This window comes from Gallus gallus, chromosome 25, assembly GCF_016699485.2.
Source record: "Gallus gallus isolate bGalGal1 chromosome 25, bGalGal1.mat.broiler.GRCg7b, whole genome shotgun sequence".
NCBI lineage: Eukaryota > Metazoa > Chordata > Aves > Galliformes > Phasianidae > Gallus > Gallus gallus.
Window position 1 is genome coordinate 2,176,819 of NC_052556.1, and position 23,970 is coordinate 2,200,788.

Consider the following 23,970-nt stretch of genomic DNA (forward strand, 5'->3'; position numbering starts at 1 on the left):
CGCCAATGAGGAGGGCGCAGAGCGGCGGCGCGCGATGGCGGGCGAGGTGGTGACGCTGCAGCTCGGGCACTACGCGGGCTGCGTGGGCGCCCACTGGTGGGGGCTGCAGGTGGGGCGGCGCGGCCGGGGCCGCTCCCGGGGCGGGGGGTGGGGAGGGAGCTCCGCTCTCATCGTCTCCCTTCCGTCCTTCCCCCGCAGCGCTGCCCCCCGGAGGGCACCGAGCTGAGCCATGCCGCGCTGCTGCGCGCCGGGCGGGACGGCTGCACGCCGCGTCTCATCGCGTTGGAGCTCAAAGGTACGGGGGCGGCGGACCCCTCCCGGTGACCGCCCCCACCCCCGGTGACCGCCGTCTCTTGCAGGCGGTGTCGGCCCGCTGGGGCGCGGCGGGGCCCGCCCGGAGCCGCTGGCGGCATGGTGAGTACCGGGGGGGAGCGGGGGCGGCGCGGGGCCGCCGTCAGCTGCTGCCGCTGTGCGTTGGTTGCAGGCGCGGCGATGTGGCCAACTACGCGGAGCCGGGAACGGGAACAGCGCTGCGGGACCGCGGGCAGCGGCCGGTGAGGGAGCGGCGGGGAACGGGCGGGGGGAGGGATGTGGAAGGAAGGGTTGCACCGCCGGGGCTCTGTCGGCTCTGTGCTCCCGGTGGGCGCTGTGACAGACGAGGCGTCCATCCCCAACGGCCCCTCGTGGGCTTTTTCTTTAGGGAGACGCTTCAGCTGACGCAGACTGCGGCTCCGGCGCTCCTGGTGAAGGTGTGCGCGCCTCTCGTTGATGCTTTGCGCCGCCCCCGTGGCTTTGGTTCGCCTGGCGAACACGGGAGAACCAGCACCACAACGAAGGGCACAGAGTGACGTCTCCTCCCGTAGAGGAGGGGTAGAAAAGAAGTGAAGAGCTTAAACCATTCCAGGATGGAGCTCTTCTTCCTCCTTTTCTCCATTCGAGGGGATACGGGGAGTGGAAGAGACCTCCCTGGTGATTCCATCTCTCTGCAGGTGCAGCTCCATCCGCGGGCAGCAGCACACAGCTCTGGTCTGATTATCTCAGCGTTCAGCTGCACCCCAGGAGCATTTATGTCCTCCAGCAATACAACCACGATGGGTACGGCCGGGCAGAAACCCACAGCCTTTTGCTTCTGGATCTGTTACTCAGATCTTCACTTCGCCTTCATGTGAACATAAAAAGGAGTAGAAGAAGAGCGTATTATCCCCCTCTTCTTTTTGGTAGGGATTCTGGTCGTCTAGAAGCCTTTGGGCAAGGAGAAAAGCTCCTGCAAGATGCTAGCTGCATGGAGGAGCTGGAAGATCGCCTGCACTTCTATGCTGAGGAGTGCGATTACCTGCAGGTGTGACAGCACAGTCCAGCCTCCCCCTTTAGCATTCCCTGCCTTAGCATTAAGCTGCAGCTCACAGCCCGGCCCTCGCTTTGCACAGGGATTTCAGGTGCTCTGTGACCTCCACGATGGCTTCTCTGGAGTTGGTGCCAAAGTGACAGAAGTGCTGCAGGATGAGTATTCAAGGAAAGGAATCCTGACCTGGGGTTTGACTCCGGTCACACACACTGTGGCAGTAAGTAAAGGGGGGCAAAGCCCCACAAGAACAGGTGAAGCTCTTCTGCCCAATCCAATTACATTCTTCCTTTCTCTCTGTTTTTCATTCCCCCCCCAGGATTCTCAGAAGAACTTTTACAGAGTGCTGAACGCAGCCCTCGGCATCGTGCACCTCTCTGCTCACAGCTCCCTCTTCTGCCCTCTGTCACTCAGCGGCAGTTTAGGAATCAAACCCCAACCTCCCATTGAGTTCCCCTACGTGAACTACGACGTATGTCCTGGGCCACATCTCACCTACCAACAGTAGATGTGCCACTGAAGTTATCCTTTACGTATTCTCTGTTTCAGTGATGTATTTGACATGGTTTGGTCAGCAGAAACACCTTTTCCCCCTTGTTAGCACAGCCTGAATTGCTGACTTATTGTTCCTGTATTTCATATCAAAGTTCTTTCATTTTTATACACATTACTTAAGGAACAGAAGAATTGAACTTGTCCTTTAACGCTCCCCTTTGCCCCTTCTGCAGGCATCCCTGAACTACCACAGCAGCGCAGTTCTGGCAGCAGCACTCGATACGCTCACAGTTCCATACCGCCTCTGTTCCTCTCGAGGCTCCATGATGCACCTTGCAGAGATGCTCAGTTTCTCTGGGAGGAAGGTAAGGGCTGTGAGCACAGCAACCTTCAGCTCCCCTTCAGCAGGATGGGGAGTGTGATGCAGACTGTGAATTGTCACCTCTCTCCAATCAGGTTGTGGCTGCGTGGGCTGCAGTTCCCTTCCCTGCTGTGCGTGGCCACTCTCTCCCAGATGCTTTATGTGCACACCAGCAGGACGTGCCCTGGAAGCTTCTGTCCTCATGTAAGGAGCAAAAGGTCAGCCGCTGTTTTGCTCAGTCTGTTGTGCTAAGAGGAGTTTGCAAAGAAAGCCCCACCAGGTAATGAATATTTGAAGTCCGCCTTCTGTCAGCACTCTGGCACTTGTGTCAGAAATAATCTCTTACAGTTACTGTCCATCAGGAGTGTCAGTTGGATTCAGAGTCCAACGATCTCATTTGCTATTAGCTGCATAGCAGAGCAGTTAGAAAGCAGCTGAGTCACCAATATCTTCATTCAATTCCCCCTGAAACCCAAGAATTTGTTCTCTCTGCTGCAGCTGCCCAGGACAGCAGCCGCCTTCTCCGCTCCATGCCTGTGAGACAGCCGAGCAGGTGCTGCAGTATTATTTGCACACTGCGTTTCCTGGGGCATTCAGGTTGGTGAGAGCCTCCTTAGGGAACGCTGCATGGAAATGGAAGACAGAATTTGGGGTAACTTCATTCCACTTCTTCCTGGCAGTGCGTCCCACGTTCTTGAGCAGCCGTGTGTTACTCTACCTCCATATCCCCGCATTTTTTCTCCTCTTCTGAGCAGACAAGGCTTCCTCCCAGACGATCTTTCCAGTTACTCTGCTGCAGGTAATGTGGCTCCTTACAGTTATCTTGCAATTGAAAACCATCCTGAGCCTAAAAAAGGTAAAGGATCCTTTTCTGAGTTTGTAGGGAAAATAATGATGAGCAGCAAGCAACCTCTGAGTGCAAGTAAAACATCAGCTTATCGAGAGCACTGTGGGGTAGAACTGGGAAAGTTTTGATTACTGCGTTCAAATAGGAACGTTTTCTCCTGCAGCTGTTGAAAGTATCCCTGTACTGACATCACTGCAGTCCTCACCGGTTCTGCGCACGCTCCTCTGTGATCTCTGCAAGGACCTCCAGAAGTTGGGCACCCGGCGCTGTGCCAGCTTCTTTGCTGCAGGAGTTGAAGAGGACGACTTCCACGAAGCCTTACAGGAACTGAGAACTCTGTCACAGTGCTACCAAATGGGTTTTGAAGCTGATAACTCTGAGGATGAAAGCGACTCGGACTGATGGAGCTTTATTACAGGAGATTGGGGAAGGAAGGAGATTCTTAAGAGTGCTTTCCAAATAAAGGGAACGGCTCTGAAAATGGCCCAACTGCAACTTTCTTTTTATTTTAGACTATTAAAAGGCTGGCTCGAGTCGTGCAGCTACTTGCAGTTGTGTCCTCAAGGAGGAAAGCTGCTTTTCTTCACTCTGCACCCAACTCGTGTGCTTTAGAGTAAGACCACACAATAAATACCATCTGAAGTCTGTTAACTTTCCCATATACAATCAACACAAGGGAAAAAAATTTACAAAGAATCTTGTGTCCCACATGAAAACAGACATCTTATGATACACTATTTACAAGCAAGGGTAGAATGGCCCAAATCTTTACCGCAGACAGAACCATCACTTCTGTCATCCTGCTTCTGAAGTGCCTCACACTGATTCTAAAGGAGGATATTCCTCTTTGTTCCCTTAGTTCGATGCAGATGGAAAAGTGCTGCTTGGCAGAAATTAAAGTGAACCAAAAGAAAGAAAGCTGCCACCCAGGTACCTGCAGAAGCATTTTTCCTCTCCCCACAGCACCTGCCCAGGAGCAAACAGCTCTCCTGCTGCAGTGAGCAGCATATCCAACCAGGAAAGCCTCAGTCGTCGGGTTCCTCCTCAGAAAGCAGGAGGTCTTTGTCTGACAGCTGGTCTGCATTGCTGGTGCTCGTTGCGTCCTCCTCATCTTCTGAGCTCCCATCACAGGATGTGTGAAACAGCTTCATCAGTTCCCTGAACCTGTGGGATACCTGAGGGAGAAGAGAAAGCTGAATTGAGTAGAGGGGTCTGAAAGGTGATAGGAAAGAGGAGTTTCAAGCAGAAATACCACGTTGTGAAGGTCAGGCTTTATTTGCACTTTAAGCATAAAAATACAATGAGATTTTATACCAGACTCAATCCTGAAGAGGAATTAAAATGAGAGCATGGGGCTGCTCTGTTGAGGATTCTTTTTCTCTGATGCAGCATCACACTGAAAATTAAGTTTGGGCTGCACGTACAATAGCAGCTCCACACCCCTCCTTCCTTCTCAACCCCCTTCCCTGTTCAACAAACACAGCATTTCCACACCACCCTTACCTCAGCAGCTGTCTTGTTGCCCAATTTCTGTGAGATGGCCTGGAAGGTTTCCAGGTGGGCTCCTTTCTCCTGGCAGGTGGTGAGGATGACTCTGTCTGCCTCCCTGTGAAACAGAAGGATGGTTATCAGAGCAGCCAAAGCCATGAGCTAACAATGCTGCTGCCACCACAAACCTAAGAGCTCCGTTCCCAAGTGAAGACCAAACTTCACAACCTCAACACAGCACAGCAGATCTGTTCCTTCACTACCACCACCACCACCAGGCAGAGGAAGTCTCTCTGGGCAGAACTGCTGTTACCCTGTTTTTATCTTTTTGTAGGGAAAATAGGTTTTTTGCCCTCCCCCCCCCAGCTTGGAGTACTGCAGCAATTACATTGCCACAAGCAGAGGCAGTGATACTGACAGGAGCAAGGCAGCAGCTACAGTAGACTGTGGTTAGAGGCAATATTCAAAGGGTGGGGGGGGAGGGGCACAGAAGACATTAGGAAATGGGAAAAGAGGATGAAAATAAAGAACTCTCTCAAAATACGGTGGGTAAAGCCAAACACTGAGCACACTAAGGACGTATGATGCAGTTCAAGCAGATGTACCTGGTCCAGAGAACAACCTTCTCCCCAGTAGAGCTGACTTTGCTGTTCTTGGCACACACCGTTGCTTCTGTGACTCGCTGCTGTTGCTGCTCCTCTTCCTTCTGCCCCAGGGAGGCAGTGCACACTCTATACTCTAGCTCCTCAGAATGCCGATGCACCTGGAAGCAGTTGTTTGCATTTGACTTCAATCTGTTCTCAGGAACACTTCCAGTGCAGCCCATACTATCTGCTTCCAAAGCACAATTACTGGGGGACGGTGAGCAGCAGCTCTTACCCAGTGCTGGTTTTCTAGCTGGTGTTATCCAACTCTGCTTTGCTTCAGATTTTCCTTCCAGAGGCAAAGGTGATCCCTCAAATTCCCTTGCACTTAGTTTTGAAGAATGACCAAACTTATCTGATGAATCCGAGGGAAGCCCTTCAGTCTGACACAAACTGTTTTTGGAGGAGCCGGGTCGCATTGAGCCTTTCACTGTAGCAGAACGAGATGACAACAGCAGATCTCTGCTCAGCTCAAGGGAGGCATCCACATCTCCTTGATGCTGCTGCTTTAGTCCTTCACTGCCACTCCCTGCGCTGCAAGGGCTGCCTTTGGTTTCTTGAGGTAGTTTTGGGGCAGCTTTCTGCAAGCGTGTCCATCCGGGTACAGCAACGAAAGGACTGTCCTTGGCAGCACTCACACCTCCTTCCTGGACCCGGCGTTCAGGCAATGCAGCTTTGTCTGGAGATGTGTGTCTGCTGCAGACTGCTCTTCCTTCTGGCTGAGATCCTGGTAAGAAACCCAAACAACCTGAGGTCAGTTCCTGTATGAAAAAGCTTCTAGAGGTTTCATGTATTTGTTTTAAAGGGGCTTTCAGATTCTAGAGGATAAGGCAATACAATGAGAGCAGTCTGGGAGCAGTTTGTAATGCAGCTGCACTTTACTCATATTGCACTTCCAAGAAAGCACTCTGCAGTCCATTTCCTTCACCACTGTGAGATGCTATAACTACTGCTGTGGGGGAAATGAGCACATAGAAAACCTTAGGTGCACTGCCCAGAACAAAGTTCTCAGGTGAAAAAGGTGTTGATGCTTTCAGTTCCATGCTTCTTTTCATCTGTGGAAAAAGGTTTGGAGATAAACGCTAATAACCATCTATACACAGGATGTTCACATACCTGCAGGCAGAGGCTCCCCTTTCCTTGATACAGTTCTTGTTCTGCTCTGAACATCCTCCCCCTCATCTCTGTTCTCCAAGTTTTCTTCTGCAGGTTCCTTTGATGTTCCAGAATCCTTCCCTTCAGGCTGAGGACTCGATTCTTGCTGAACAAGGCTGGCACTCAGCTCCTGAGAGTCTTTATTTTTATAAAATTTGTTTTCACACACCTGAAAAATCAGTAAATAGGCACCTAATCACAGATGTGTTGGATCCAACCAGACCCAACACCTCAGCCTTTGCTTCCAAAGCATTACTTGACCCTAACTAAGGCTTCAGTTTGGCAGTATGTTTGCATCTAGGAAGCCAGATCTTTATTATTAGGAATAAGCACAGTTCTCACACAGTGGCCACAGAAGCATCTTTCAGAAATACATTAAAAAGCTTATTTTTAACTCAAAGAAACACCAAAACTGATGAAATTTAGTACAGCAAGGAACGGCAACTGGAAGTGAGCAGGAGATAGACCAGAGAAGGCCAGACAAAACACTGAAGAGGAAGACAGGATTGGTTAACTTTATTCTCTTCCCCAACATGTGGTATTTCAGTAGACCTGTGTCTGAAAAGCTCATCACAACAGTGAGGCTCCTGACAGAACTATCCCCCTCCACCCACCATGCCAAAAGCTTTATCTCACCTTACTGCTACAATGGCTGCAGCTCCTCCTTTTGCTTTTCTTCAGCTTGAGTTCACCACTCCCTTCATGGCAGGAACATGAGCATTCCTTCATAGCATCTCCCCACTCAGCCTCCTGCAAACAGATAGACTGCAGCTGATCAATGTGCACTGTACACAGACGACAGATCTGTCTCTCTCTACACAGACACATCTTAATGGACATGCATCTTCCTAGAGTCCAAACACAAGGACTAATGAGATGCCCCACACCCACCTTGTCATTGTTTTGACCTCCAATTTCTTTACGTTTCTTATTTTTGGGGGCTGCATGAATCTTGGGTGGTTCATCCTCTTCTTCTACATCTGGCAAAGACACCTCTTCAAAGCCATCAAACTAGAAGAAAACAACAAAAGAAGAGCTGCTCTATTGTCACAGCTCTCCAGAAGACCAAAATTCATTTTCCCCGTGAATTTCTAAATACTGAGATCAGTTCCAGTGCCCCCCCAGCCCAGTTGTGTTAGAAGAGACAAATGCTGTAAAAAGGTTTTAAAGGTTTGCTCCAGTCCAACAGCTATCCCACCCTGCTGCCTCCACTGCTCTGGAAACGCAGCCATGATTGGAGTCTTTCAGGTTCAAACATGTTTTCATATCATCCCTGGTCCTATGAAAGCATCACTGCACCTCATATTCCTTCTCTTCTGTCCAGTTGATTTCCTCAAAGTCCCCCATGCGGCTGGCTGAGGGCCGTAAGTGGTCAAAGAACACAGAGAACTCATCCTGCAGGTGGTCGTGTCCCTTCAGCAGTTGCCACATTTGGGTCTTCAGCTGAAAAGGAGAAATCCAGAGAAAATGAACATTTCATTCCACACCGTCACATTCTCCTGAGAAGGATTTCCCGGGGCAGGCAGAACATGAAGGCTTATTACAACTCCAGTGTGGAAATTTATGCCACGTTGGTATTAGCTCAAGAATATTTTGAGTTCAATCCATATGCCGATATCAAATCACCAAAGAAATATCCCTACAGCATGCTGCATGTGGGAACTGAGAAGTAGGATATCTCACTGCTTCTCAGGGGTTTAGAGAAAGGTGATGCCTCCTTACCTCTGCAATCTCCTGGGGGAGGCAGTCCACGGAACTCTGCAGAACTTTGATGATCTTTTGATGGTGGGCAGGATTTTCAGCAAAGCAGATCTCCAGCTGCCTGAGGAACTTCCTGCTCTTCTCAAACGCTTGCTGCTCTTCAAACTGACCGAAAGAAAAAAGATTCACCCCTCATGGATAAAAAAAAAAGCCCTCAGATGGAATTTAACAGGTGAAACTTCTGCCTCATTGATGGGAGAAGTGGAAGGCTGACTTCTGAGACAAGGAAAGCATTCCACTTGCTGTATCTGCCCATGTCTGTCTGTGGTCAGGTTCTGGGACTCCAGAGGGAAAGGCAGATGGATTCTCCACAGTCACACCCAGGATAAGCCTCATAACAGACACTAGACTTTTCAATTCCAACTAATTAAGCAGAAGGTATGCAAACGATTTACCACCTGTCTTTCCTTGCCCTAGGGAAAATTCCTCATTCTTTCATTCCCATAAGCATTCACGCTGTCTGCTTCTTTCACTCTACCTACCAGCCCACACTCCAAAGCTTGTTCTGGCAAAAGAAAGGCAGCAAAGTCTGTGAGCAACTGTGGCCAGTCATGCAACAGTTTCTGCAAAGTGAAATACAGATCCACAGCTGTTTGCTTGTCCATGCTGATCTCAAACTCGTAGATAACACGGAGGAAGTCTTCATACTTTCCAGGAATGTGCTGCAGTGCTTCACGCACCTGCAAAGAACAACAAACCTTTACAGGACTGCGTGACATCCAGGATGGAAGGAGTAAACATAAGAATCTCTGATCTCTGGCTACTCAGCATTCTCACTGTACTCCCAGTTTTTCTGGGCCAACAAAAATCTCTTCAAAGATAAAAGCAGACTGCTCACAAGGGAGAAGGGAACCAAACCCAAGAACATGTAATGCTGTATTTAAAACAGGCCCAGTGTTGTGGGTTGACCCCAGACAACAGCTGAGCATCCCCACAGCAACTCTCTCCCCACTTCCCCTGAGCAGGGCAGGGGAAAGAACAGGAAGAGCAGAAAGAAGAAAACTCATGGGCCAAGACAAAGGATTTAGTAAAATAAAGGAGTACCACATGGAGTGCTATGAAGAATGGCAACTCCATCCAGGCCAGAAGCAGTACCCATAGTTAGAAATGACAGCTGTGCTGCCCAGAGCCGAACTGTGAGGATTCAAAGAGTCTGATGTAACCCCAAACAGGGGCAACTGCTCTGCCTTACCCTCGTCAGATAGGCTTGTGCAAATGCCAGGTCCTTCTGCTCCCTCAGGGGGTCCCTCTCCAGGATGTTTTCATCATATAAGAGGAGAAGCTTTGACGTGTCTTTGCTTGCACGCGCCCGGCCCCTTTTATTTCTGGCTCTGTGAGAGCTCCTGCTTTTCCCAGGGGCTTTCATGTTCTCTCCTGTGAAGAAACACAAAGTCATACACCCATTTTTCATACGTTCTCTTGGCTGGCTGGCAGACAACCATTCCTCTATACTAACACAGCAATATAGAAGCAGCTTTTTCAGAGTTGAGGTTTTCATAGTGAGCACTGAACTGCTCACACCCTCCTCTAAGCATATGAGCAATGTACTTTTCATTGGTGTAATGCTATGATGGAATGGAAAGCACTGCAGTAGTAGAGGGTGGCAAAGTCTTTGGCTACAGCAAAAGAGAACAAGCCCAAATGCAGCAGACATGAAGAAAAAGAGCTGCTTACCTTTGCAAAGCCTCCAGTAGGCAAGAGATGCTCTTACCTCCACTGCCAACTCTTAAATGAGGTCTGGGAAGGGGTGGCTCCTGGCTGTACCCCTTCCAGTCACTCAGGTGCATTGCTTGCACCTGAGCTCCCCTGGGTTGGCCCTGCCTTCCCACCAGGTGCTCAATCACTGCTTCAGGCTGTGATTTAGCATTTCCACTACAATTAGTCAGGCTGGCTAATGATATAAATTGGCTGTTTATAGCAATCAATGAGAAAAATCTCTAGAAACAGCAAAAAACCCATCTCTGACCTTAGCTGCCTCACAGCTGTCCTTTATTGCTCCCCAGCAAGACCTGGTAACATGAAATTGAACTCAAAGATGTGACACAGAGTGTCCCCATTTGTCACCTTTAATGCAGGCAGCAGTTATATTTCCCCATGCCCTGTGTCAAAAGAAACTGACAGAGCTTACCTGGTGGCATTCTGTGGGCTTCCACCTGCGGAGCCATGTTGGTCAGTGTGAAGGCTGATTTAGGTTCCTCTGACACATCCCCACACACTTCATCATCTTTCTGTGAGCTCTCCATCCCCTCCCCTTCCTCCTCCTCCTCTTCCTCTGGCTCAGAGTTTTCTTCCTGGGAATTCTCTTCTTCAGAATCTCCTTCCTGGCTTAAACGTCTCTCTGTTGCAAGCCAAGTCAACTTTTCCATCGTCTCCTAAGAAAGAAACAACAGAACCCCAAATCATTTTCTTTTAGTGTCTGTTTGTCATTCAGCAACCAGCTCACTCAACTCAACAAGAACCAGAACCACACATCTTCATGCAGTTCTGCACAAACTTCATTTCAGATTCTGACGCTTTATAAAAGCCTCAAGTTTGGGAGGACCATGCCAAACAATTCTTAGTGATCTTACTTCTGGAACTTTGTCCCAGAAACAGCTTTCCAACTAAAGCATTTTGGTCTAACAGCCTCACTCGAGGAAGTACTTACAACTCAGCAAAGTTTAAATCTGGGATTTTGAAAAGTATTCCTTTAGTTCAGACTCAAAATCTCCTCAGCAAAACGCAGTGCTGCATTTCTCCAAAGCCAGCACAAGTACTACAATACTATGTGGTTAACATTCCATCCTCTGATTGGGTGCAAACTGTGATTTTCCCTTACTTCACTGAGATGTTTTGGAACACTGACATTTTTTAAAGCTTAGTTTGCTCTTACCTGAAGTTCAGGCACTGAAAGGATGGATTCTTCTGAGGCTGATGACATTTCCTCATCCTCATCTTGTGTAAAATCATCAAAGTCATCATCCTCTTCCTCCTCTTGCCCTTCCCTTTCTCCTCCAGCTTCAGGGCCAGCGGGTGTCCCAACAGACTGCCCATCCATGCTGGATGAATCCTCTGGTCTTCCTAAAGGGCTGCTAAATTCTGCTTCAACATCTACTGAGGATGAATGATTCTTTGGAGACTCACTGCATGCCTGTGCTCCACCAACAGCACCCGCCTCCCTCTGCGGTTCATCACGGGGAGACGACTGCAAAGCCCGCCTTTCTTCTTCTCCTCCCTTCTCTTCACACAAAGCATGCTCCTTTTTAATTTCTTTCAGCTCATTAGCACATGAGCATGCAGCCTCCATGTTCAGCTCCTGGCCAAGCCCCAGCATGAACTCCTCCTTGACCTCAACACACAGCAGATTCCTCTTCTGTACAGGATTTACTTCCTTGACAGCATCATTTGAATCTTCAGCTTCACTTTTCACTGTTTTATCTGAATCTTCTAAATGAGGCAAAAGGTCCACAGACAATGGCTCTGAAACATTCTCTTCTGCTTTTACCATGGTCCAGCTACAGCAGTCACTCTTGTTTACCTTCTCCTGACTGGTGTTATTTGAAGCAGTGGGGTTTGCACTGCATTCCTTCTTGGGGGAGGCAGCTGAGCATGGAACACACAGCTCCTGGGGTTCAGCCTTGGGCTCCACCACGGGACAGGAATTCTTGTTGTTTCCAGCAGGGCACGAAGGAAGCAGATTCAGCTGCTCTTCACTTTCAGCAACAGACGGTGCAGAAAGACCAACAGGGTTTGGAGAGACAATCAACGAAGGAATTGAAGATGTCACCAGAGGTTGATTTAATGGACATGGGAAAGTGGACGGATTTACCAGTAAGGTTGTAACTGGGATAGCTTGAGTGCCTCTACCAACAGCTGTATTTATGGACTGGATCATATTGCAACCGTTGCCAATGTTAACCACTTTCACAGTGGTAGCAGGCACAGTAAGGATGACAGGAGATGGCTGAATCAAAGGTGGAGCCTTTATCAGTGGGGCAGCTTTTGTCCCTTTCTTCTTTTGGTATACCTTACGAACACAAGGTTTGCGTATTTTTGTTCCAGCCAAATCTGGTAACATCAATTTGGGCTGAAAAGTTACTGGACTTGAGGACACTAGAGCTGGTGGCACAGCACCTGAGAAACCTTGCCTGGAGTCCGGATGCGAAGCAGAGAGCACATTCTGGAATTCCAAGCCATCCCCACTTCCTACCACCGCTGGGACATTCAAAGGCTGCACTCCTGGAACTGCCTGCACAACCGTAGCTGGTTGGATTAACTGAGGAATCTGAACCATCACTTTGCCAGGAGGAGCTTCTGACTGGGATAACTTCACAGTTTTCTGAATGTTAACTGTGTTGGAACTGGGCTGCAGGCAAGGACTTGGTCGAATGAGGACAGGCTTCAGGGCTGAAGACTTCTGTCTTCTCCATGCTCTCCTAGAGAATCGATTGGCAAGAGGCTTCAAGGTCAGAACTAGGCCCTTTGGCATGAGTAGAGGGTATTTTTCACCACATTCCGTGTCTGAAGTTTCCTTTTCTGTGCCCAAGAAGTCTGATTCCTCATCAGTTGAGCCTGGCACCTCCCTGGCATCTTCTGCTAATTGCTTCAATTCCCCCTGAATGGAAGGCAAGCTTGCCTAAAAAAAAACAAGAGGTTTTCAGTCCAGTCCAAAGGCTTCCTACCCTCAAACAATACTGCAGAAGAAACAGCAGAAATTGTACCTTTAGCCAAAATGGCAGGCGATGCTCTTCCCTCTCCACAGGTGGCTTCCACTCATTAGGTTGGATTTCATCACAGCACTTGAACAGAACAGGCAACTGCTTTGTCTTTTTGTAGTGCTATGCAGAGAAATGCAAAGCAACGGTGGTCAGAACACCTGTCTGATAACTGGTGGCAAGCAGGCTAAGAACTGTGCTGAGTAAAAGCATTCATTTGAATTAAGTAATTAAAACGACTACAAAAAGGTACGTAAACATAACAGTTATAATAAAAGCTGAACAAAGTCACATTTGCTCTTAGGAAACTGTCAGCACATGCACAAAAGGGTCCTCAGAGCAAATAGCACACCTCTTATTGCATGCCAAATAGGAACTAAATCTGCAAGACACCAATCCATAACACATCACTTACTCTGATGATATTATCTGGGGCTCGATTCATATTGAGATTCTTGATTCGCACTGTCAGCTGGTGGGCAGTTTTTGTTGGCAAGAGATACTTGCTGATCAAAGGCTTTGGAAACTCTGTCCCTTCAAAATGTTTCAGACCCAAAGCTAATAAACTGAAGAAGGAAGGAGAGGGGAAGAAAAAAATAGTCTTTTAACAGTATTCTGGAATGCTATTTGGACGTGCTGTTCCACACAGACAGGTATCCTTACAGTTTGCATTCTAGAAACTCTCCACACAAAGAAAGCTCACACGCGTGTGTGCTACTCAGTAATTCTAAGCACTTACTTGTCCTCTGCCTTGGTGAAGATAATCTTGTCCCGAGGAGGGTTTGCTTTCAAGGAACATATTGGCAGGAGCTCTGGATACATAAAGACTCTCCTTGTTGCCAAAATCCATGCCACTTGCTTTGGTAAACATGGAAAATCACTGGCTGTGAACAGATAAGGACAGATGCATGAATGGCAAATACTGCTATTCACTACTGACTTCTTGAAAAGAGTGTTTCTTTTATTCCTTTCTGTGGACCTTTCTACTTTCAGTAAAAAAAAGTTTACTTCCCCCCAGTTCTCAGAATGTGCACGTTACCTAGCTTCTGCTTTGAAAGGGAATTCCTTATGTGTGTTAAGCAACACATCTGGAACAATTATTTCCAGTTTCACAGCTTTCCTGATGGAGCTCTGCAGCTCATAAATATCATCTATAGAACAATGAATAGCAGGATTATGAAGCTGAACAGAAGTCAACAGCTCTCATCACACGCTTTGCTGGGTTACAAGTTTATAAAGTGAAACAGTTGTCAAGGAAATTAAGACTTTGCCTAAGGATATAAAAGAAAACCCCATTTGAAATTGTCTGGAATTCACCTCATTTCAGCAGTGTGTAATTCCCACTCTAAACACCTTCCCATCACCTTTCTCCTCACATACATACCGCTCTTCTTTACAGCTTTGCGAGGGCTGCAGTCAACCTGCACTTGGGCATGGAAATCCTCAACCAGCTGCAAGGCTCCCTTCAAGTTGCAGGGCTGGAACATTGTCTGAAACTTTGGATAGAACGACTGACGAAGGAGCGTGGAGCTCCGAGCAAAGTTCCCCAGCTCGCTCTGCAAAGCCACACAGATCAAGAAAAGATTTTAAAACGTCTCCAAAGACGTTTTTCAGAGCATGTATGGCAATGCAATCATGCAACCAGTAAAAGATGGTGAAGTGGCAGGCATAGAAAATGCATTGCTATGGATTTTCTGTCCTGTTTTTCAGCTCTACAATTCTCAGCTGCTTTTTAATACTTAGCTTTGCCTGACCACGTGAAATCCCCAACATTCTGGAATCTTTCAAGGTCACTAAAAGTTCACTAATTACAGAAGTTGTATTTGTTGAGCTTTGTTTTCTGCGTTTCCAAGGAAACAGCACAAAACTACACCAACCAGCCAACCCAAAGCACTGTTCTCAGCACAATGGGAATTATTCCTTCAAGTACTGAGCCCACTAATCAGCTAACAACATTCACTCCTCTACTGAGAGATAATCTCACTCAGTTTAATGGGATCAATTAAACAAATCAAGCTCTCTAAACATCTCCAGTGACCATCAATCGTTAACAGTGGTGCAGCTCTGTATTTAGGCACATCCTTACCAAAAACATCTTCGTGGTACTTGCTTCTGAACTTAAAGCAGGGTTGGAACTTGCAAGAAGATGGATTTGAGTCAGAAGCTGAACATGCTTGTAGAATAAAATCAGACAAATGGGGATTGTCAGTGTATCAGTAACCCAAGAAACCCAAAAGCATAATATAAAGGAGCAAAAGGTATTTCCTGAGAACCACAAACAAATAATAAAAAAGGCAGACCTCAAAAAAAGTCTTTCAAATAATAGAAAACTGAGGAGAAAATCTGAATATCTACTTAAAATCCAACTTCAAATGCAGCTTTTTCAATTAATTTCTAAAGTGAAACGCATTAAACTGTTTGCTGTACCACTGGCTTCCCTCCTCCCCCTCTGCACCCAAGGCAGCACACAGTGAATATTCATTAGGTCAAATCTGGTAATATTTTATTACCTGCTGCATTTGCTGCTGCAGCCTTTTCCTTTGTGCACAGTCCAGAACAAGGCTCTGGAGAGGCTTCTCATTCTGAGGCTTTGCTTTCTCTGCCTCTTGTGGTGGCTTGATAGATGACTTCTTCATTCTCAACTGCTCAAGTTGCTCCTTCACAGTGCGGTGCTGTTCATTCAGTAAATTGGCCAAAGGCTCTTCAAACCTGTTTGACACCAGGCAGACCAAAATATAAGCACACAACTAATAACCACCTGTATTCAATTAGAATGTTTTACTCTGTAGCTGGTTTAAGAATTGCTGAGCTCTCCTCTGGTACCGCTCATCCAGAGAAGAGTATTGAGAAACTCCAGCCTTCGTTTTAGCTCCTTTCCCAAACAGATACAGCTTCATCTGCAGCTGATCCGCCCCATAAATAAGGAGACAACACCCTTATTGCAGTTCACCTTTAGTCAGTTTCTGTAATTTCTTAAACAAACTGGTATTGCCCAGAAATAAATACTTTGGAGCCTTTTCTCTCTGAGCTATGAGTGTAACTCATGCCAAAAATCATCAGAAGCTTATTTGCACACTTTAGTCTTTTCAGACCTAAGCCTCAGCAGTTTTATGCATTCTTTTCCTTAGGAAATGCTGCTATTATGTTCAAGTTACCTGTTTAAAATATAAAACACCACACTTGGTCAAACCAGTTCAATATCACAGGAAAAAAAAGGATTATATACACTTCAAAGTAATGGCCTTTGCTGAAAAGGCATCACCTCCCTGGCAGATGGCACAGTACAGCTGCAGGTGATCATGGGCTTTTTGCCACAGCAATTATTAATAATTAGGTCCATGACAACAATCAGACAGTCTCACCTCAGTGCCTGGGGTGTATTAAAATTTGGCCGTGACTCTGTAACGTTATCTTCATCTTCTGGGCCTTCATCTTCCATGTTTGAGAAGCCCATCTCATCCTGAAACTGCCAACAAACACACAGTAAGAGTCAGGAAAAGAAAGCTTAAGAATAACATTTACTAGGATTTGTAGTTAACAAAGCCCATGATGTTCCTCTGAGCATACACATTCATCTCTGCAGAGGTTTATGGAGCTATGCAAGTTCCTTCCCTGGGTCACAAATTACACTTTTGTGACAGATTTCTGCACATATTCAGCATGGAACGTCTTACAGAGAACCCTCTTAGGACTGTAGAGTTTTCATGCCAGATTTGAGAAAGATCTGTTCTTCAGTGGTACCACTTACCGTCTCAAACAGCTCCTCCATCAGTTCATTCACTTCCTTTTCTGCAAGCAAAATCAAAAAGAAGTTTGAAGATTCCTCCTGCAAGACACCTGGCAATCCTGTCACAATGTCAAGCCACTGAATCTCTCCTGCAAAGCACAACCACCCTCCTCTGGGAAACAAAGAGGCCCAAGAAGGAAAGGCCTCTGATACACGCAGAATGGCCGAGGTTGGAAGTGACCTCTGGAGGCCATCTGCTCCAACCCCTGCCTCAAGCAGAGTCACCTAGAGCTGTTTGCTCAACACAACACCCAGGTGGCTTCTGAGCATCTCCAAGGACAGAGACTGCACAGCCTCCCTGGTCAACCAGTGGCTGAGCTCAGTCACTGATTAGCAAGTTGTATCTGACAGCACAGCAGCTCTGGCTAGATAGCTTCATGTATTCAGAGAAAGCCAGTTCTGCATAGAAAAGCTTGTCAAATCAGTATGCAGGATGATGTTCTTCTATTACTTTTTATTTATTAGCCTTTAAAACAGCACACTTTTCAAGACAAATTACAAATCCTAACAGTAAAGGCAGCAGGATTCCCGAAGGACTTACTGGTAATTCTCACAGCACGATCATTTCTGAAGTCCTCTGTGTCTGGCTCATCCAGATCTTCCAGGAAATTGTACTCAGGGTCATCATCATCATCTAATTCATCTAATAGGAAGTATGTTTTGAAATGTTATTACTCTGTCCCAGGACCAAATCAGTGTGTACAACATGTGTGTTACAAAACAAGGCAATGGCTGCAGCCAAGATCATGAACAACAGGGGGAAAAAGCAGTCAAGAAGAGGAAGAAAAAGAAAAAACCTCAGGCTCCATCAGTTCCAACAAGCACCAACACACCTTCATTCTCCACATCATCATTCATGAGCCCTCCAAGCCACCTTTTCCATTCTTCATCATCTGCAGTGTTGGGATCATACATATCAGGTGTGATATCCGGGGCTCGGAGCTCAGCCTCCAGCTGACCAAGAGGAACATCCTTCAGGGGTCGCTTCGATCGGGTCCTGAAGGCAATGAGGCTGTCTTCCAGAGGCTGAAGAGTCGGGAAAAGCGTGAAGAAATTACAGTTTCTCTGACGCGAAGATTTTCACCACAGTAAGAAGAATCCAATACCAAAAGTATCAGATTCTTGCCACAAAGAATCATTTACTTTGGCAGCCCAAGAAAGCCAAGCTTTTATTACTCTTGCTATTCAGTTGCTAGTCTTTATCAATACACTGTTGCAATGCTTCTCCATACACATTTTACTCTGCTCTCCCTTTCCACAGCTTGTAATTAACCTGAAGCTGCAGCACAGCACTGTTTCTTCATCACTCCTCACCCCTGCACAGTACAGCAGTATTTTTCTCAATATTAATATGAAATAGCACTTCTCTTTACACCCAAGCTTCCCCATGTATTCATAGCATTCTTGCCTGCCAGAGAACTACATTTAACAGTAAAAAAAATGAAAATGAGAAGCTTATGTGCACGAACAGCAAGCATTATGATACAAGAAATGAGAAGTGTGTCTCACGAATAGTGCTTTACTAACAGCTACCACCACTTTCACACAGTGCTTCTGTCCTACACACCAAACATATTCATCTCATTTAAAATTACAAACTGGGAACAGAATGCAGTAAAAATAGCAGAGAACAGAGAGCCTCCTCTTTTTTTTTTTTTTAGCAAATCTTCATTCAAAAGGAAAAAATACTCCCATGGCATCCCAAAATACAGTACCTGGTAGGAGTCCATGCATACCGGGCTGGAAGCCAATTCTTCATCCACTGCATGCAGCTTCTCCATGAATGTGCTGTCTTTGCTTTGCTTTGGTTTAGGAGGAGGTGGAGGTCCCATGGGAACTACTTCAGCGCTAATGTGTCTAACAACAGGCGTAGGAACCTTCTCCACCTAATTAAAAAGGCCTCTGCGTTAAAAGGATTCATTTAGAACAGATTTCCGAGGGCAAAATAAGTTGTTGGCTTTTTTTATTCCCCTGTTTGAGCAGGGTTTAGCACAACAGAAACACGTGAGATGCTTCAGTTCTCACAGCTGTTACTGATGCAGGTCTGGTGATACCCAGTTCCTTCCAGTTCCTACCACGCTGTATATATTCCTCCCCGAGTCAAGGACAGAAAGCATTACTCCCTGCACTCCTCCCAGAAAGAATCAGAGGAATAATGATTATCTGAAGAAGAGCAGACTACTTCCATTGCCAGGGCCTTTTTTAAGCACCACTATCTATTTTAGACGAAGCTTTTTCTGCCAAGGTTGCATTTATCTGCTTATGCAGGAACCATCGCAGTGGGACCCCAAATCTACACAGCACTTGTAACACCACCACAGCTTAAAGCATTAGTACCTAATTTTGCTTCTCCATTAATAATTCAGGAATAATAACTGAAGGCTCTTTCTAAAAAAGGCATCGACTCTCTTGTAAGCTCACCTCACAGAGTGCTCCTCCCTCTTCATCAGATGATCGCCGTGTCCGGGATCGCTTTGCTCCCCGAGGAGAGGAAGCAGTGCTCTCCACATCACTTTCCAGTAAGCTCTATCGTGCAAGAGATACAGAATGCAATCAAACTATCATGCCACAATCAAACCTCACTTCAACCAATATTCTCATAGATACTTTTTTTTATCTAAGGGACTAATACAAAATTCAAGAGATCACTAGAAGTTCTTGGTAACTTACAAGCATTCACTTGGTAAAACAGAACATTCTGCAGCCTCAAAGATGCAGGCAATGCCACGCTGAACAGATCTTTGCACAAGTTACACTCACCTCTTCTGCAGTCTCATCTTCATCTTCATCATCAGGCTGGTATTCTTCATCAGACGAATCATCCTCCTCAAGAGGAATGTCCACAAACTGAGGTGGCTGCAATACAACAGAGGGAACATGACAGTTTTTAACAGGCAAGGTAAAGCACTGCACTCCAATGGTGCCCTAGCAGATGAGTCTTTCTAACAACATCCTAGAGGCCAGCCAAAAGATTCCCTGCTAAGCAGAGTGCCTCAGCAGAGCCTGGAGCTTTCCAGAAGTAGTTCACTTACCTTTACCTCATTTGCCTTCTTAATTGGAGAAATATTCCACGTTGGAATCACCTGAAGAGAGTAAAAACACACCTTACTCAACCAATTACATCAGGTAATGTAACTGAGCTGAAGTCTTGTTCAAAGCTTGCTGTTATTTAGCTACACTGGAGAACAAATGTTTTACAAACCACCCCAGGATCTCTGCCAGCAATAACTTATATTTACATAACTTATTTTATTATATATATATCTATATGACATATAACAGCTACTATCAATTCACTGCACTTTCTAACTCTGACCTGACTCTTCTCATCTAAAATGGATTGGTTTTACACAGTTGTATCAAAAACACACGCACAGAACTTCTACGTCAACCAATCTGAAAAGCACACCTGACACTTGCTTTAGAAGTCCCACCAGTCAAAGGCATCAGGTATAATCATTAAAGCAGGTGATGAACTTACCACTCCCTTCTCCACAACTTCCTTCAGTTTGGAACGAGTCATTTTAGGTTCCTACGTTTAAAACAGAAAACCACCATCTGTTCAGCTCCTTTAACTGCAAACTTTACCCCAGCAATTATTAACTACAATACTTTTCTCCCTTGAATTCATTACTTTTTAGACACAATCTGAGTGAAGTAAAAATAACTCAGTAGTTTTGTTTCATAATTCAGGTTCCTAGACATGACTTCCTTCATCCAGATACCAAATATGGTAGTGAAATGGAAGAGATAATACCACTCACCCTCTCTATACCACAAATCAAGAGGGTAGACTGGAGAATTTGTGTGTTTGGATAGATCAAGAGGAAAAAAAACCTGAAAAATCTTTTTACTTACAAACAAAGGTATATCCTCTGTTTCACTGATTGCTGCTTTCATCATGGCAACCACGTGCTCATTGGTGATCACTTCCTACAGGAAGGCAAAAAAAAAAAAGGTCACCTTCACATTCTGTTCGTCGAAAAGATGCAGACTTTTGGTGAAATAAACCAGCTGGAACCACGAGGCAGAAATAATGCATGCACAGTAACTGCAGGCACTCACATGCAGGATGTTTCTCACATTGACCACTGTCAGGTTATGCTGTTTGGCACCATCTTCTAAGGTGCGATCGAGGGTATCATCTAGCTTGATATCACAAGACAGAGTCCTCTCTTCTTCTTGACTTTTCCCTTCCCTTTTCCGTTTGTTGGCCTTCCTCCTCCTCTTCCTCCTCTCAATATCTTCTCCATCTTGCTCCTCTGAAAATTGACAACAAAAGTTACATTCTAGGAACTCGGATGCTTCAGACAGTGAGACTTACAAAAGAAACCACTCTAATTCTGTAGATACTGAAGTGGCAGCAGTTTGTTAGGAGCTGATAATGAAATCTTCCAAATGGAAATGGCCACAAGAACTCCAACAAAGGATTCCAATTCTGTAGGAGCTCACTGAGTCACACTACTCAAGCAAATAAAGGCAATGCATTTGACATCTCTACTAGCCTGATTTTACTGCCTGTCTCAGCAGCCCTTTAATGCTCTTCCAGGAGGAGCTCTTTCAAGTATGCAGTCAAGATTAAAACAATCAAAACTCCCAGACACAATACAGCAAGAGCAGGTTACAATTTCCAGGACTCAGAATGTTCCCCAAATGGTGTTGTTTTGCTGACTCAGGCAAATGAAAGCAATCGAGACTTCCTCTGAAGGAAAACAGTACTTTCAGTAACTGAAAAACGCAGGGATCATCTCCAGCAGGTTCCACCTGAATGCCTGTGGTTTATTTAGCCACTTAGTTACAGAGCATGGGATGAAAGATTGAAAAAACACTGCACTTGAACAGCCCCAGCATGGCATACACACCCCAAAGTTCTGAGTCCATCCTATCAAGCCTGTTTCTTGCACAAAGCTTACCCAAAGGAACAAAGAGCCCCAAACACTCCTTTTCCCCATTAGTCAGCTGAGGCCACTCACCAGGTCTGGTGCTCTTCAACAGCTTCACTGCAGCAGGACTTCTAACAGCTAGCTGCAAATTGCTTCTCGATGGAGATTCCTGCACTGCAGATGGGTTGTCGGTCAGGCACAGATCTCTCTGCACATTTGCTTCTACCTCTGTGTGCAGCTTAGGAGTTTTCCCTGTGAACAGGGAACAGTGTTCACCAGGTTGCAGTCAGACACAGAGACAGGTGAGCAAGGTTAACAGGCGGCTACATTGAAAAAGTTCATCAGATCCCATTCAAATCCATTAAATCAATGGTACTGAGTCACGCTCTGCCACCCAGGCAGTGAAAATGACCCAAGTGCTTCGGCTGCAGTCCCATGATTTTTCCTGCCAGAAACACATCCAAGCAAAGAGAGCATCACCTCCAGCCATCTGTCTTGTTCCCTGCCTTAAACAGGGAGCCTTAAACCCGCCTTAAATATTAACAAACAGCTGCAACAACAGAAAGTAACAGCGAGAGGCAAGCGCTCCTTCACCAGCCAGCACAGCATAGCTGACTGCAACCTCAGCCACCCCTCAGCTCATTTAAGGTTATTCTGCTGCTGGAAGGGTCGATTCCATCCCTGTGCCATTGCTGTCCTGCACAGCTCTGGGATTTACATGGGACAGCAGCTGTGAGGTGACCGCTGTGCCACCCCCAGCATGAAATGAGCTCTCAGTCAAACCAGAGAGCTACAAACAGCAGCAAAAGTGGGGACAACGCTTTGCACAAAGCAATGAGGGAGCGCTGTCAGGTTTTGCAGCTCACAGATGAGCTCACAACGAGCAACTGGAGCTTCCTGAACACCTCGAGGCATAATGGGAACCACATGTGTGTAATAAACCCCCCACAGAACAGCTCTGTGTTGGCACTGCCAACAGCTCAGGAGCAGACCTGAGCACAGAGGAGAAAACAACAGCTCCAACTGCTTTTCTTCTTGGGTTCAGATCCTCAGCCTCACTGAGCCCAGAGGCAGAGATGTATGGCAGGGCAAGAAAACCAGTGTGGGAAAGCAGATGCCAAGCATTTATGTCAGCATACAAAGACTGGAGATACAGAATAGCACTGCCGTGACCAGAAATGCCTCTCAGAGCTCACAGCAGCCCAGTCTGCCGCTCCCTGAAACGCTCCATACCGCCTGAGAGGCAAAAAGAGCCTTGTTTCAGACACGTGCTGCCTCAGTGTTCACCACAGATCATTTGTTTTGAAAAACAAAAGGCAAGACAGCTGTCCCAAGCTGAGGTCCGGCCTTGGACAGCCTCCTCTGAGTCACGTACTGCACACAACACACAAAAAAATCTCTTTTCTGGACGTTATTATAAGGGAGTGATCCCTGCCTGAGGTGCACGGAAGAGGAAACCCAAAGACGGGACCGGGGAGGTGCGGGGTCTGCAGAGCAGAGCACTTTGAGGCCTGGAAGAAGCTCTACGTGGTGGGGCTGCTGGCGTTCCTCGTTCGTTTTCAGACATTTTCAGAGAGAAAAACAACTTTCGAGACCGAAACGCCCGGCGAGCCGCCACGGCGCAGCGCGAAGGAGGACAAAAGCGAAGGGCAGAGACGCGGAGGTCTCCCGGCGCTCCCGCCGCCTCCTCACGGCCGAGGCCTCACGCAGGGCCCGCACGGGAGGCCTCACAGCGGACAGCCCCGCGGGATCCCTCTCGTTGCGGCACCACCTTACCTTCCTTCCCCCCTTCCAGGCGCTTCGCGTCCTCCCCGCGCTCGGGGGGAGCAGCGCACGGCTCGGCGGCGCCGGGGCGACCCTCGTTGCCCTCCTGAGGCGGCCGCCTCCCGCCTCTGGGCAGCGCCTCCGCGGGGGTTCTCCACACGGCGGCAGCCACCGCTGAGGAAGCGGCTGCGGGTGGCGGCGGCGGCGGTTGTGGTGGCGGCGGTTCCCCGTCCTCCCCGCTGCCGCTCCGCTCCCGCGGGCTGTGCGGCCCCGCGGCCGCCGCTCTCCTCTTCTTGCAGGGCAACATCTTCAGCGACAGCGCCATCCCGCCGCCCACCTGGGAGGGGGGAAAAGTGGCTGAACGCGGCGCAACGCCCACCGGTCCCGCCGCGTCCCGTCCCGTTGCGGCTCTTCAGGAAGCGGAAGCGCCGCGGAGGCCGCGCGCAGGCGCCGCGCCGCCATCTTGGGGCGCTGAGGAGCGGCCGCCATGTTGGGGGGGGGAACGGCCGCCATGTTGGGGGGGTATGGGGGGGGGAAAACACCGCCATGTTGGGGGGGCGGCCGCCATGTTGGGGGACGAGGGCCGCCCGCCGCGCCGCCCGAGGCGGGGGGGGGGAGGGGAAGGCGAGTGTCGCCATCTTAACGCGGCCACCGCGCTGAGGGCGGCGGAACCCGCCGCTCGGCCCCGGTGCTGAGCTGTGAGGAGAGAACCCGCCCGCAAACAGCGCGGGCAGCGCCGTTTCCTCAGC

At 47.6% G+C, this 23,970-nt stretch overlaps 2 protein-coding genes across 4 annotated transcripts; one reads left to right on the forward strand and one right to left on the reverse strand.

Annotated features, from left to right (window-relative positions):
- Positions 1-12: 12 nt before the first annotated feature.
- MSTO1 (misato 1, mitochondrial distribution and morphology regulator) lies at positions 13-3,526 on the forward strand. Its single transcript, XM_422860.8, has 14 exons — positions 13-109; positions 199-295; positions 360-414; positions 485-554; positions 701-749; positions 990-1,095; positions 1,222-1,339; positions 1,428-1,562; positions 1,662-1,814; positions 2,071-2,202; positions 2,294-2,478; positions 2,697-2,795; positions 2,879-2,997; positions 3,209-3,526. Exons 1-14 carry the CDS (start codon positions 35-37, stop codon positions 3,445-3,447), a joined length of 1,632 nt encoding a protein of 543 aa, XP_422860.3. The 5' UTR covers positions 13-34; the 3' UTR covers positions 3,448-3,526.
- GON4L (gon-4 like) lies at positions 3,521-23,635 on the reverse strand. 3 transcript variants are annotated; one of them, XM_015298655.4, is made up of 31 exons: positions 23,234-23,635; positions 21,548-21,709; positions 20,640-20,836; positions 20,433-20,507; positions 20,056-20,106; positions 19,607-19,657; positions 19,335-19,430; positions 18,996-19,100; positions 18,290-18,460; positions 17,408-17,600; positions 17,116-17,217; positions 16,536-16,576; positions 16,150-16,253; positions 15,298-15,496; positions 14,874-14,960; positions 14,172-14,343; positions 13,527-13,671; positions 13,203-13,353; positions 12,794-12,910; positions 10,966-12,708; positions 10,222-10,465; positions 9,286-9,467; positions 8,576-8,773; positions 8,055-8,198; positions 7,632-7,775; positions 7,224-7,343; positions 6,969-7,082; positions 6,294-6,501; positions 5,139-5,904; positions 4,549-4,651; positions 3,521-4,220 (listed from the first exon to the last, which is right to left on the reverse strand). In XM_015298655.4, exons 1-31 carry the CDS (start codon positions 23,544-23,546, stop codon positions 4,071-4,073), a joined length of 6,648 nt encoding a protein of 2,215 aa, XP_015154141.2. In that variant the 5' UTR covers positions 23,547-23,635; the 3' UTR covers positions 3,521-4,070. The 3 variants fall into 3 exon arrangements, 2 of the variants coding, with proteins under 2 accessions (XP_015154141.2, XP_004948341.3); XR_005841827.2 differs by lacking the exon at positions 3,521-4,220 and having other exon boundaries at positions 5,139-5,296; positions 5,413-5,904; XM_004948284.5 differs by lacking the exons at positions 3,521-4,220; positions 4,549-4,651; positions 5,139-5,904; ... (1 more) ...; positions 6,969-7,082; positions 7,224-7,343 and having other exon boundaries at positions 7,633-7,775; positions 8,576-8,656; positions 8,742-8,773.
- Positions 23,636-23,970: the final 335 nt, after the last annotated feature.

What these genes read in the sequence shown, in the direction of transcription:
- MSTO1 (XM_422860.8), top strand. Translation starts at nt 35, where the DNA reads ATGGCGGGCGAGGTGGTGACGCTGCAGCTCGGGCACTACGCGGGCTGC. An exon ending in TCCCCTACGTGAACTACGAC is followed by an intron (nt 1,815 to 2,070) that starts GTATGTCCTGGG and finishes CCCCTTCTGCAG; the next exon opens with GCATCCCTGAACTACCACAG. An exon ending in GCGTTTCCTGGGGCATTCAG is followed by an intron (nt 2,796 to 2,878) that starts GTTGGTGAGAGC and finishes TCTTCCTGGCAG; the next exon opens with TGCGTCCCACGTTCTTGAGC.
- GON4L (XM_015298655.4), bottom strand. Translation starts at nt 23,546, where the DNA reads ATGGCGCTGTCGCTGAAGATGTTGCCCTGCAAGAAGAGGAGAGCGGCG. An exon ending in TGGAGGAGCTGTTTGAGACG is followed by an intron (nt 16,254 to 16,535) that starts GTAAGTGGTACC and finishes GTTTGTTGGCAG; the next exon opens with TTTCAGGATGAGATGGGCTT. An exon ending in TTCACCAAGGCAGAGGACAA is followed by an intron (nt 13,354 to 13,526) that starts GTAAGTGCTTAG and finishes TTCCTTCTTCAG; the next exon opens with TTTATTAGCTTTGGGTCTGA.